General features: G+C 38.6%; 1 protein-coding gene across 11 annotated transcripts in view; it reads right to left on the reverse strand.

Moving 5' to 3' along the window:
* The window catches only part of MAGI2 (membrane associated guanylate kinase, WW and PDZ domain containing 2), a 1,504,283-nt gene that overhangs the window by 335,736 nt on the left and 1,153,193 nt on the right, over nt 1-15,354 (reverse strand). For all 11 annotated transcript variants that reach the window (XM_056117966.1, XM_056117965.1, XM_056117957.1 and 8 more), the window contains one exon: nt 12,537-12,594. In XM_056117966.1, the coding sequence (XP_055973941.1) occupies nt 12,537-12,594 (58 nt within the window). The remainder of the gene's footprint in view (nt 1-12,536; nt 12,595-15,354) is intronic.

The following is a 15,354-nucleotide window of genomic DNA, read 5'->3' on the forward strand; positions in this document are numbered from 1 at the left end:
GCCATATTCTGTTTTATTAAAATGTAAGGTGTTTGAAAAATGACCTCTACTCAATCCTCACACTGACTGTTTCCTTATCCCTCTGAGGAATGTGATTTTTGAGCTGAATGTGATTCTAGTTAAATGTGATTCTATATAAATTATCTATTAAAGATCTAAAAGACTATAAATGTCAGCCAACTACTTTAATTGCAGAAAGAGTTCTTCTCAGGGAAAAAGCAAGCCATGTTGTTTCCTTATGCTTAGTCTCCAGCCTGATCAGCCCTGAGTGCTTTTTAGGATAACTCTAATTCTATGCAATTTTCACTTATGCTAACTTTAGAACTTAGTTTCTTTTGAAGATATGACTCCAATGTATGTGATGATACAGATTAGTAGTATGAGACAATCTGTGGTTCTTACACAAGGAGCTTAGCATGTTTCATCCAGAGAGCTGTAAACTCTACAAGCAGCTGTTTCCAAAATGGAGAATAGTAGTGACATAGTTGTGATATAATTTTGTGTTGGCAAGAGGCAAAGAGGACTGTGTTGTGGAAGATGGACATAGCTTTTTCTGATGGTGGGGTGCTGCTTAACAGTGAGCTGCATGGACTTAGAGGGTCCTCTTTTTCCAGCAAGAGGGAGATTTGCATAAGGTACTAGGTCGTGTCAGAATAGGAATTATAGTCTTGACACCACTCATATCTAATTCTAGGGGTTGTCTGCATCTACCTAAGCATAGACCTCTGCAAGGGTAGGTCCTTCTCTTTGCTCTGAGCAGGCTATTTTTAAATTCACAAGATGTGTTTAAAAAAAAAAAGAAGTAGAGGGGTTGGAGAGATGGTACAGGGGTTAAGGAACTTTCCCTGTATCCCTCAGACACCAGCTTAAACCCTCAGCATCCCAGTTCCTGAGCACCACCAGTGGTCTCTCCTGAGCTCAGAGCCAGGAAGAGCTTCTGAGTATCACTGGATATGGACCAAAAACTGAAAGTAAAAAACAAGACTCATAGGAGGGAGCATGGTCTTTCTTTGGGAGCACCCAGCATGGTGTTTCATTTCTGACCAGTCTCTTTCTCTCTCCCTGGGATGACCAGGCTTGGGGAATGGCTTCCCAATATAGCTGCTTATTTTCTCTGCTCTGTGCTATCCAGTTTGCCACTGTGTTCTCTGCCTGTACTAAATGTCTTCACAGTGCCTAAGAACAAGAACATCATTTAATTGATTATATTAATAAAAAGCTTTAAGAAGCTCTCTACCCCAACCAGTCTTTATTCATCTTTTTTCACCACTGCATTCTAAAAGACAGGTTGATTCTGGATCAATTCCTTTGTCTTTTACTACGGAATTGAATTCAAGACAAAGAATTTAATAGAATTGCAAAAATGATTTCTCAAAACATTTCTATGCAGCAACACTGACATTGAAGCAAATAATTTATTGTTGTTCATAAGATCCCATTGCAATTAAAAGAATTTAAATTTCTGGGTGCCTAAAACATTCTTTATTTGGAAGTAGCAGATCTACTAAATAAAGTAGTTTATGAGAGCAAACAGTTTCTAATAAAAGTGTATTTAATTACAGAGTCAAGCTTTCTTTCCTTCAGTTGAAAAGACACTCAAGGGAGATGAAGGTAACTGGAATACAGAGAAAAACTGTGATCATATTAAAATTAACCAGCAGCGGTGAAGAGTCTCACAGCATGAAAAATTATCTCTAAATCCCAAATGTGAGGGGGTGAGGGGTGTGCATTTCAAGCTTAACTGGATGTTAGTGGTGAAAAGGAGAAGTTGGTGTAAAACTTCATTTTTATTAGAAAGATCACAGTTTAAAATATTTCAGGAAGGCCAGGGAGATAGTAAGATTAGTGAAATAGAAATTATGATGTTTTCGTTGTATGTGGCTGACTGTAATTCAGTTCCTGACACCACATATGTCCTCTGAGTACAGCCAGGAGTGACCCTTGAGCATAGAGCACAGAAGAAAGACCTGGGCATAGCTGGATGTAACCCAAGACAAAAAAAAAACACCAAAAAGGATAGAAAATAAAAATATTTAAGAAACTGTAGCATAAATAAACCATAATCCAGTCTACTCATCTGTGTCTAATTGGTAGCATTATAGGAGTAAAGGAACGGCCAGGTGAAATTATCAGTGATGAGCACTGAGGAGGAGAGTGGGTATTACCTACTGCAAACGATCACAAGTGCTAATGTTACGAGGAAGAATGAGACATGGAACTAAGTTGTCCCTGGATATGGAGGTGGACAATTTGTTATTTCCAGGCTGCAAGGACTGATGTCTCAGACAGAAACTGACTGAGGTCAGCTCTTTCGAAGGAGGTCTCTATAGTTCCATTAGCAGTTATCCCAAATTTATTTCAGTGTCTTCGGTATTTTTGTTCAAATGTGACCTTATCTGACACTAAATATATAAACAAAATTCATAAAGTATAAAAATGTTATTTTTTTTATAAAAACCCTACTTTTCTATTGCATGGTCTTTGTTAGCTCTATGTGATACCAGATAATGTTAATCTTCCCTAAATGTCCTTGAGAACTCACATAACTTCTCTGGGATTTGGTTAATTCATTTGTAAATGCCATGGTTATTATTTGGGATAATGGAAGTGAAGACACACAAAATTTTTCTTCAAATGTCTTACATAATCACAGATCCCAATTTGTATAAAATGACATCTACATAAAAAGCCATGATGAGGGAACCTGGGGCTAGCCAGTGCACATGCTTTGCAAGTGTGAGGCTGTTTTGAGCCTGTGTAGTCTCAGCAGTTCCACTCTCTGTGCCACCACAGAATGTACCAGCTCTGGGCTCACAGTCAGGTGTTCCATACAACTAAAGTATGATTCCCCAGTGAGCATCTTAACAAAAGATGTACTAGCACTGAAGTCAGGAATGCTACCCCAGGAAGTGTGTATGAGAGAGAGTGACCCCTGGTGAGCATTACAATCAAAATGTGCACCAGCACTACAGCTAAAATTGTCAACCCCACTTGCAGACATGTAACCCGAAGTCACTGCAACAAAAATTAAGGTGAGAGGTGTTAGAAGAAAGGAAGGGAATTATGACTACACAACCTTCTTGGAAATGTTCCTGAAAGGTCAACCCCTTTGAAAGTCATAGAAATTTCTGATCCTGCAAGCTTTGCTTCAATGGCCTTGTAGAATTATCAATAAGTTGTTATTGACAAGAGAATACTTTGCAGCCGTTAAGAAACCAAACAGATGAATTAGGACCTGACATATAATACAAGGACTTAGGCAGTTACCCTACATGTGGAACTCCCCGGTTCAATTTCCAGCATCACTTATGGTCTCCAGACCATCACTAGGTCCCACTGGGCACAGAGCCATAAGTAAGCCCTGAACTCTGTGGAGGAGATGTGGCACTAACTCCCCCCAAAATTTAAAAAAAAATGAACTAGTGAAGAATTTGCTACAATGTGCATGAAGTTAGAGGCTCTTATATTAAGCAAACTAAGTCAGAGGAATAAGAATATAAACTGGATGAGCTCAATCATCTCTAGGAAATAGAGAGTTAAAAGAAAAGAATGTGTGGTGCTGAACAATGACAAGCCCTTGATACTGGAATGCAGAATCAATTTCCAAACAGTGAGGGTGGGTTGGGGGTGGGGAGAGAACAGCAAATTAGAAGAGACATAGGGACAGTGGTAGAGGGTTGGGGGCAATCTGTGGTGGTGGAATGTAGTAATTTTCTGTATACACTATAGACTTTAATACTACTGTCACTTCCTAAACTATAGTAACTTTTTTTTAAAGTGTGTATTTTCAAAAAGAAAACATTATTCTTTATTCAGTACTCTAACCATAAGATTAAGTTATATATTTCTTATATATCCATTTACTTTAGGGCCTGAGAGATAACTCAATGAGCTAATGTGTATGCTTCACAAATGGAAGACCTGGGTTTGATCCCCAGAATCACATGGTTCCTGCAAGCATTGGGAGTGATCCTAGAGCAATGTGCTGAGGGGTAGCCCTTAAGCACTGCTAGGGTTTGCTCCCAAACAAAAAAATTATAATTGCTAACTTTGGAGGGGATGCTGTAATTCTAAAATAACTGGAAAAAAGCTATTGGGATACATAAGATATAGGTCACACCAACTGTGGAATTTGGCTGTATAAGTTTAAATTCTAGCTCTGTAATTTAAGACCTGTAAAAATATATGTACCTTAGTCTCCTTCTATAAAAAGTGAATAATAATATACATTTTATAGGTTTTTTAAAATGAGGATGAAATGAACTAGTACATATAAAGCCCTTGCACTAGTATGTGGCCCATAGTAGCACTGTAGCACTGTCCTCCTGTTGTTCATTGATTTTCTTGAGCATCAATTTGCTCACATCGATTATTGTCTCCATTGTGAGACTTGTTGTTACTGTTTTTGGCATATAAAATATGCCACGGGAGCTTGCCAGGCTCTGCTGTGGGGGAGGGGGCGGGATACTCTTGGTAGCTTGCTGGGCTCTCCAAGAGGGATGGAGGAATCAAACTCAGGTTGGTTGTGTACAAGGCAAATGCTCTACCCACTGTGCTATCGCTCCAGCCCCATAGTAATTGTGCAATACAAAGTTTTCTCTTCTTTCTGGTCCTTCTCTTGTATTCTTCCTCCTCCTCCATAACTTCTCTACTGAGCTCAGACAGACTGCAGGATGATAATCTGTGCAACTCTGCAGCGCATAGTTTTGGACACTAAGTGATAATAATGATATGTATAAATGCTTGGGAAAAAAATTCACGGTCACGGTCACGGTCCTCCCATTCTTCATTGATTTGCTCGAGCGGGCCCAGTAACGTCTCCATCATGAGACTTGTTGTTACTGTGTTTGGCATATCGAGTACGTCACGGGTAGCTTGCCAGGCTCTGCCATGCAGGTGAGAAAAGATTAAGAGTTCATAAATTATCACTGGACATCTTTACCAACATCACATAAGTTTAATATCTTCTATTATACAAATATGTATGCTGGAGAAAAGATTTAAGAACATTTTAATAGCATAAAAATATTTGCTATATTTGAAGATTGAAAAAAATGAAACAGTTTAAAACTCTATTTTCAGAACAGAAACAGAAATTTTCCAAGAATAAGACCAACTTTAGAAGGGTATTCCTTTATATTTATTTATAATTGGATATGTTTAAAAAAATTGAAAGCGAAATCTTTCCTTGGAAAACTCTGATAACTTCTCTAAAGGCACAAGAGAAAAACAGTCTTAAGAGAGAATATTTAGGGGCTGGAGCAATAGCACAGCAGGTAGGGCATTTGCCTTGCCTGTGACCAACCCGGGTTCGATTCCCAGCATCCCGTATGGTCCCCTGAGCACTGTCAGAGATAATTCCTGAGTGCAGAGCCAGGAGTAACCCCTGTGCATCACTGGGTGTGACCCAAAAAGCCAAAAAAGGGAGAGGATATTTAGTTAAAATCCATTCTAATCAATATTAACTTGCAGCATTACAACAAATATTCACTATTAGTGATGAAATTGATGTGATTTTTTTTACACTTCAAAGTGTTGTGCTAAAGCTATTATGCATAATTTTCTATGCTTTCTAGAATTGCACACAACTGATGTTTCCAGTAGCAGATGTGTGACACCACATGAAACACTTGTAAAACCTTATATAGAAGTCACATCTGCCCACCTCTACGATCATTTAACTGTAGTTAAATGGTTTGTTTCTCTGTGCCAGGGGAGACAACTTCACATGAAAGCTGTTGTAGAAAATGGTGTCATTTTGGACTAGCTAGTTAAGCAAATTATAGAACTGCCATTGAAATCAAAATGTACCCATCAGAAATAATTTCACAAATAAAGAGAAAACTACATTGTTAAAAGTCCCAGCTGTTTAAATCTTTATTTCTTTCATTTTCTTTCTCTTTCTCTCTTCCTTCCTTCCTTCCTTCCTTCCTTCCTTCCTTCCTTCCTTCCTTCCTTCCTTCCTTCCTCCTTCTTTCCTTCCTCCTTCCTTCCTTTTTCCATTAAAAATTATTATCCCTTTTGGTAGGGCGTTTGCCTTGCACACAGCCAACATGGCTGACCCGAGTTCGATTCCTCTGCCCCTCTCGGAGAGCCCGGCAAGCTACTGAGAGTATCTCGCCCGCACGGCAGAGCCTGGCAAGCCGCCCGTGATGTATTCAAAATGCCAAACACAGTAACAACAAAGTCTCCAATGGAGATGTTACTGGGCCCGCTCGAGCAAATCGACGAACAACGGGAGGGCCTTTACCTTTACCTTTTCTTTATGGACAGTAACAATTGTATTGCTAGTTAATAATTTTAGGATGTCTTACTCTATTGCCACACCCTGTTCTATCATGGTTTTAGTGCCTGCTGTAGAAAAATCAGACTTATTTCCCTCTTTCTACAATGGCATTTCTGTCCTGTGTGCACAGGAAATAAGGAAAGATCATGTAAGGCCCATTGCTTTCCAAAAGTCAGACCCATGGCTTCTTCAAATTACTATCAACATCCTTATGGTAAGGTTCATAGGACAATGTACGAGATATCTGTTAGCTTTACTAATGAAAATTATCAGTAATTGTTGAATCCCCATATGTTATTTGGAGCAAATCTGGCAAACCTAGAGAAACTCTCTACCAAGGACACAAGTGTCTGTTGAAAGATCCACTCTTTGCAACCAAATGAAGTAAATATTACAGAGTAGTACTATGGAAACAACGGGGAACCAGGACCTCTTCTTTAAGGGCAGAGGACAGAGAGGGGGTTAGGGAGAAGTGGTGCACATTGGCAGCAGTTCTCTGGTTTCCCGGTTAAGAAACACCCTCAAGGTTTGCTTTTTCAGATTTGAAAAATGGGAATAAATAATGCTATTTCAGCCTTATAAGAGGGTTTTCACTATCAGATGGGCAATTGTGGCAAGAACTCAGCTCCATCATGCATCAATGTTACAGTGTGCGCTTGTATTCTTTCAGAATATAAGGTCTTACTCCCAAGGTCCATATTGTCTATGCTGGCCTTTTCTTAAGTTACTGGGCAATGGAGCTCTGGTTCCCAATGGGTAGACGCCATTCTCACAGGATTGGACTTCCGGCTGTCCAACAGTGGATCCTGAGATTGGTTTATCCCATTCAGATTAGTTGGGTTATGAACCATTTTGAGTGTGGACTCTGTCATCAGACAGCTTAAGTCCACATTACAGCCTTTATTCTTAAAAAACAAAAGAAAACAAAACAAAAAACCCCCAAAGCTGTGACACTAGATAAGCAGCTTAGCTTTTTCAGCCAAAATTTCCTTATTGATAAAATTAAAACATTTTGCTGCATTATCACTCCAGAGAGAATAATAAACATGGTTAAGGCTGGGGAATAGACTGAGTTCTATTCACGGTATACCTAAGCACTCAATGAATATGAACTATTTTGGGACAATATAAGATAATGAGGATTCTTTGAAACATTGTTTTGACATTTGAATATATGTCTATAATCTTAGCACTTAATTTGCACAGGACAGAGTTACGGCATGTAGGCCATAGCAGTAGTAAACCAACAGTGCAGATTTTTCTTTTTCAAGTTCTATGAACATTTCTTTCTAGTGATAGCTGGACTTCCTATCCGTTTGTCTCTGGCTGACAGGAAAATGAGTGTTTGTGCAACTGTGCCAGAGGCACAAAGCTGATTTCAATCTGACATGTTTGCCGATGACTAAGAGCCTACTTTGCAACTTCTGCCCCCAGTTGAGTCTATTTAAGGAGAGTAACTGACTACCGGTTGGACTTCAGGGTTCCTACACAGACGTTTTTGCCACTAGATGAGAAATTGTCCTTTTCCTCCCTCACATTTTGTAATCAGCATCTCCAATTGTAGATGGATATATAGCTTAAACACCAAAAATGGAATCTCTGAAAAGAACAGCATTACTAGAACTAACATATCCTTGACTACAAATCTATAATCGAGACTAACTGGCCTTATTACATTTTATAAATTATAATTCTTAAGTAAATGTAAAAGCTGAAAGCTGAAATTAATATATATGACACCTTAAGCAATTGGACTTTATATTAATACTATACTGATAAATGCTGAAATTTTCTTTTTGATGGAGGTCCATGAGCCATCCCAGGCAGCATTCATGGGCTACCTTTGGCTCTGTGCTTAGGGCTCACTTCTGGTAACCATATTGATTCAGGGAATCATATTTGATGGTGGGTATCAAACTGGGGTTAGGCCATATGTAAGGCAAATACTTTAACCCTGTACTCCTTCACCAGACCCGGTAAATTATGTTTTGATCTAAACATTATATGTATGGAATCTAAAATAAAACATGATAACTATAGACCTATCAAATGTAGCTACTGGTATTAGTGAACCTTATGAAACCATTTAATAGTAAAAAACAAAATTAAACAAAACTATAACAATGGGAAGTAGTAGAACTGTATCTAGCTTCAGTAATTTGATTCACAGTAATTTATACTTATAAAATGAGGTAATCATTTCCACAGTCACTAGAAATCTATAACTTTTAAATATGCTGATATGATTTAATTATATGTCATATAATAATTTTTGACCTGGCTGTCAAACAGGAAAAATAAAGTGAAATGTCTAGAGCAATGTAATTCAAAATAAAATGTCAACCACATGACATAAAAAGAAAATGAGAAAAATGTTCTTTTAGGATTAGAGCCAATGTTCAATGAAATAATTACCATTGGGGTCTACCATGCATCAGAAGAATACAGACCACATTATTAAAGAAGATAAGAACTTTTAATTTCTGATATATGTGTGTCACACTTATATTGTAGATAACTAAGGAGAAAAGAAACATTTGAATGACATATTGGAATCAGCTTGGAAGGAGTTGAGAACAGGAATAATAATCTAAAGAAAAAGGACAAAGGTCAGCAGATGACATGCTACAGGTTAAATTTGGGCTGTGGCCTGTTTCTATAAATAAAGCCTACTGGAATTTAGCCCTGCCTATTCACTTATGTATCTCTTATGGCTTAAAGCTAAAACGACCAAGTTGAGTAATTTTCCTATCTGACTTATTGTGGCAGTTGTAAATATCTTGGGTAAGAAAAAAGTTCTTATTCAATGAGGGTTTCAGGGAACTACATTAAAAATAACAACTGGCAGTCACATATTCAGTTTCTTTTTCAATGTGGAACTACATTGGATTTCAGATACAATAGATTTGATTATGGTATAGTGCCATTCAGTAAGTAAAGACAAACTAGCACTTATCAGAAACATTTTCTGTTAAATTTATCCAAGAACTTCATCTATACTATTATTAAGAAAGGATTTGTTTCTTTTATCTTTATATGCTTATTCATTTTTTATTGATTAAAATTCCATTAATAATGTTAAATATAATACTGTCAGTAATAGTCTCTCATGCATATAATTCCAACACCACATCCAATCACCAAAATAGGTATTGTTAATTGACTAGCATGTGGTGGGACAAAGGTTTCTTGCTATTATTTGCTAATAATTTTCTTTATTTATGTGACTATAGATACCTAAATGTAGTTATTTTACGTTCTTTTCATTTACCGAGTGTTCACATGGTATTAGAGCAGTAGGTATTAACAGAGACTACAGCATGGGGTAAAAGAAACTTGACAAGGGGGTATGGTGCCGCCAGCAGGTCAATCTGTACCTGTGAGGCGAGTGCATCAGCAGCCTCATGGCGCCTTCAGACTTCCAGATACCCCAAAATTGCTGCTGTGCCTTTGGCCAGACCCCAAAAACTTGGGGCAAAGTTTACCAAGAAAGTAAACGGCCAAAAGTTAGGTATGTGGGAAACACACCCACAAACCACCTCTGGCTCAGCTATATAATTGGAGGCAAGGCCTCTTTGGTTCCTGATTGAACTGCTTAATGGCCATGATCCCAGAGACTCAGAAACGAATCTCAGAACCCAGTGGCTTTAGGTAGAAATGCATCTGGTCTCTGCAGTAGGTTACTGGTGCTGGGCCAACCCAGGTGGGAATAGGTTTCGTGCCTTGGTCTATTCCTCCTGGCGGCCCAGTGGCCGCCATCCATCTGAGGCCACTGGATAGTCACATTTGGGCACCCAATGACGAGACACACAGGGCCTCACGGGATGAGGGTGGAGCCGGGCTTGTCCTCCCCACCCCAACGAGACCCCAAGTCATCGCCCACAAACGGCTGCTTAACGGCCATGATCCCAGAGACTCAGAAACAAATCTCAAAACCCAGTGGCATTTGGCAGAAATGCATCTGGACTCCACAGTACGTTACTGTTGCCGGGCCACCCCAGGGAGGAAAGGGTGTTGTCCCTCCACCTGCTCCCTCTTGGCGACTTGGTGGCTGTCATCCTCCAGAGGCCATTGAACAGTCATGCTTGGGCCCGCAGTGACAAAACTTGTTGGGTTTCACGGGATGGGGGGGGGGAGGTGGAGCCGGTGTCCTCCCCACCCTAACGAGACCCCAAGTCATCGCCCACAAACGGCCTCTCTGGCTCCTCATCAAGCTGCTCAACGGCTTTGATCCCAGAGACTCAGAAACAAATCTCGAAACCCAGCGGCTTTTGTCAGAAATGTGTCTGGACCCCGCAGTAGGTTACTGTCACCGGGCCACCCCAGGGTGGAATGGGTGTTGTCCCTCCGCCTGCTCCCTCTTGGTGACTTGGTAGCTGTCATCCTCCAGAGGCCATTGGACAGTCAGGCTTGGGCCCGCAGTGATGAAACTTGTTGGGTCTCACGGGATTGGGGGGGAGGTGGAGCCGGGCCTGTCTTCCCCACCCCAATGAGACCCCAAGTCACCGCCCGTGAATGGCCTCTTTGCCTCCTCATCAAGCTGCTCAACGGCCATGATCCCAGAGACTCAGGAGCAGATCTCTAAACCCAGTGACTTTTGGCAGAAATCCCTCCAGATTTAAGTGTTAAAATTTCAGAATTTCAAAACCACATGGCCCTACTGCAGCCACACGACATCATATGTTAGTCATAACCAGCAATAGAACACAAATTGTCTACTGTTGCCTTTTCAGAAGATCTGAGTGTTGGGGTAAATCTCAAATAATAATGGTGGGCCTGGTGTCGAAATATTGAATGTGATCAAAGTAGAGAGAGAGAGAGAGTAATGTGGAGATCATCTGCCCCACAGGCAGGGGGAGGGTGTGGGATGGGGGTATACTGGGATTTTTGGTGGTGGAGAATGGGCACTGGTGAAGGTACGGGTGTTTCATTGTATGTCTGAGACTTAGACCCAAAAGCTTTGTAACTGCTCTCACGGTGATTCAATAAATAAAATTATAAAAAATGGAAAAAGAAAAAAAAAGTAAGGTGGAGTTCATGCACAATTCAATCAGCTAATCAGTGGCTGAATAAATAGCAGTACTCCTACAAAAAAAGAAAAAAAAAAGAAACTTGACAAGAAATGACTATTGTGCCCAACCTGGGATTTTCCAAATAAAGGGGATGGGGTTAAAGCATCAAGACAAGCTCTGATGAGGGAAATGTTCAAGGGCAGGGAGCACACAGGTTTTACTGATTGGCTTGTACCCAGAACAAAGAGGGCTTGACACTTTTTAAAATCTCTGTAACTATTGGAAAATTATTACAAAACCAATTTAGAAATAAAGCCATCAATCTATAGATTTTAGTAGCAGTTCAGTAACAGAATATTGTTGCAAAAGCAATTTAGCAATAATTTTATCAAGCTGAAACATTTGACCATCTAGATTTATAACTATTGAGCAGAATATGATTTGTGTAAACAGAGTTAGATCTCGACAAATCATGTGAAAATATTTTGCTTTCCAACCTGCTTACTTCTGGGGAATAAACTTCCCACACAGAATAGGTAGGCTTTGTAGCTCATCCAAATAACATTAACAACATAACACATTCAATAAGAAATAAAAATACCAGAAGTGGGAGTTCTAGAGAAATGAGTTAAATATTTAACTTGAAAATTATCAATATTACTTTGTTTTTCTGAAAAACATATATATGTATATTTTAATCCCTAATTGCAGTTTTAGTCTGAATGTATATTATCTGATACATAAAAGCAATGTAATCTCCAACAAGTAACATAATTGTCTAACCTTCAAAAATAACAATATTGACTTGAATTGGGATCTTATAAGAGAAAAAATATCTAAATTTTATTTTCTCCTTCAATTAACAAGTATGGCAACTTTATTTAAATGACTTAAAAATATGATTTGGTAGAACACCTCTTTTGTACAACCATTCAATCCCCAACATTGTGATTGTAAAATGACCGGTATTTCCTTTGGTATCTTTAATTATCACTTTCAGAAAACAGCATGAAACACACTTGTCCAATTGGTGTCTAAAAATCATGAGTGAAAGGAGAGGAATGACAAATAAGCCATCTGGAGAGGCATGAAACAGTAGCTTGTACTGTGAGGGTCTTTGTGGATACTTCAAAGTAAGATGAAAGGGAAATAAAGGGGCTGTTAGCCACACATACTCAATTAACACAATACTAACACAGTATCACAATACATTAATAGTAAGTTAACATCACACTTACTCAACATAATAAGTGCCGTATATGGGATCATCGATTTTTTCCCAGCCATATGGAAGCTCTGAAAAAGAAAATAAAATAAAATAAGTTCTTTCAATAAATAGCAGGTATCACATTTTCTAATACAAAAATAATGTAAGTTAATTTTTCCTAGATAGCGAAATTTGTCTACTGAGGTAGAATAAAGCATTCAGAGTCAGCAGCAAATTCCAGACACATATAATAGGAGCTATAAGAAGCACTGACTTGAAAATTGGCAGTTAAACACAGCTTTCTTCTCTGCAGACATACTGCTGGGTATAGCTGTATATTCCATGCCAAGCAGTAGGATGGCACATCATCATGTTAGCACTACTCAAGGCAATAGAAACGATAAATGGCTTTCCTGAAAATGCATACAGCTTTCTTATTTATTTGTATGTTTAAAGAAGACTTTCAGAATAAAGATAATATTTTCAAAATATATTTCTGAGAATAGAAAATTGTTTCTGATGATTGAAACAAAGACATTATAAGTTCTCAATTGATATCCCACCATTCAAGATGTTTTGCTTGCTGTTCTCTCCACATGGGTCAGAATTTGAATGTTGCCAATATACTCTCTGAGTGTCTCTTTCTACAAAGTCTAAAATTCTATGCACACTTTCTTCAGCATTACAATTCATATTTTCAAATCTCCATGACAATTTTAATACACACACATAGATGTTTAAAACACTAACCACATTATAAATGTTACTAGAGGCAAAAACATGCTGTTTGAAAAACAAGCTCTGACTCAAAATACTGTTTACCAAATACATTGTTTTAACAATTATTAAGTCCTATAAATATAAATATATTTTTCTAGATGGATGACAAATATATCTGTATGTACAATTTGAAAGGTAACTCACATATATTGTGTTGTATACCATAGTCCAAATATTATATTTAAATGAAATTTAAGTGGCTTTTAGAGGGGGTCTCCCAAGCTGTTCTCAGAAGGCTAGAGTTGGGATTTACTCACTGCCATATCTTGTCAACTGGACCAAATAATTTAATGTCAGGACCTTTAAGTCCACAGAGCTGGAGTGATAGTATAGTGGGTAAGGTACTTGCCTTGCATGCGGCTGACCCATTTTTATCCCTTATGGTCGCCTGAGCACTACCAGGAGTAATTCCTAAGTGCTGAGCGCGAAGTAATCCCTGAGCTGGTCCACCCCTTCCCCATAAAGAAAAGAAAATGAACCTTTGGGTCTTGAGGTGCTGGGTTACCCCTAGACCACACTCTAAGGTTCTGGGGCAGGATGGGGGAGGGTTTCAGAATTCTTCCTGAAAGGGTTTGGCAGCGGCCATGTGGGCATAAAACTGGGGTCTCCTGTTCTATCTCCATGATAAGAAATTTAAGCTCAAATACTACAGCAGTTATATATGTTCCTTATAGAGAAGGACATTTTAAAAAAGAAATTAGAATGTCCTACAATCCTGTCAGATAGGGGTATAGCCGGTTAACATTTTGGCAAATATATATATATATATATATATATATATATATATTTGACATTTTGTCTACATATAGGTATATGCACAGATATAAATAATTTTAATTAATTAGATCACTTTGTGAATATAACTTTTAAAGTTTTCTATTTCTGTCAACAAAATATCAAGGTTTTTCAATGTGAATTGAGTGCTACATACAGCATGGTTTTATTTTCAGCAGAGTCATCAGAGTTAGAGCCAGAGCCTGCATAACACCACTAACCATTTTTGTTTGTTTGTTTTTGATTTTGTTTTTGGGTCATACCTGGCAGTGTTCAGGAATAACTCCTGTGGCAGCAATCAATCCTGGCAGACCATATGTAATGCCAGCGATTGAATCTGGGTCTGCCATGTGCAAAGCAAACGCCTTAACCACTGTACTATCTCCCCAGCCCACCGCTAACTAATCTTATATTGTTTAACAACTGGGACTTTTGAGTCTTTAATCTAGTACATCTGTGTTAGATTTACCTAAACCTAAATATTTAATCATTTTCTAGAAATTCAGGAATGGAACTGTGGATTAAAGTGTGTGTGCCTTTTACTTGTACAGTAAAGTTGCAGGCTATAAAATCAATACCCAAAAGTCCATGGCTTTTCTATATGCAAATAGTGAAAGAGAAGAAAGTGACATGAAGAAAACAATCCCATTTACAATTGTGCCCCAGAAAATCAAGTACTTAGGAATCAGCTTAACTAAAGAAGGAAAGGACCTGTATAAAGAAAACTACAAAACACTACTTCAGGAAATAAAAGAGGACATGAGGAAATGGAAAAATATCCCCTGTTCATGGATCGGGAGAATTAACATTATCAAAATGGCAGTACTTCCCAAAGAACTGTATAAATTCAATGCGATCTCTATTAGGATACCCATGACATTCTTCAAAGAAATGGAGCAAACACTCCTGAAATTTATATGGAACAATAAGCCCCCATGAATAGCTAAAGCAATTCAGAGGAAAAAGAAAATGGGAGGAATCAACCTCCCTAACTTCAAACTCTACTACAAAGCAGTAATAATTAAAACAGCATGGTTCTGGAACAAAGGCAGAGCTGTAGACCAATGGAACAGGGTGGAATATACTGACATCTCCCCCCAAGCATACGACCATCTAATCTTCGATAAGGGGGCAAGAAAAGTGAAGTAGAGCAAGGAAAGCCTCTTTAACAAATTGTGCTGGCAAAACTGGACAGCTACATGCAAAAAAGTGGGCTCAGATCTCTGCCTAACTCCATGTACAAAAGTAAGATCAATGTGGATTAAAGACCTCAACATCAGACCGGAATCCATAAG

Source organism: Sorex fumeus, unplaced genomic scaffold (assembly GCF_029834395.1).
Source record: "Sorex fumeus unplaced genomic scaffold, SorFum_2.1 ptg000037l, whole genome shotgun sequence".
In the NCBI taxonomy this organism is placed as follows: domain Eukaryota; kingdom Metazoa; phylum Chordata; class Mammalia; order Eulipotyphla; family Soricidae; genus Sorex; species Sorex fumeus.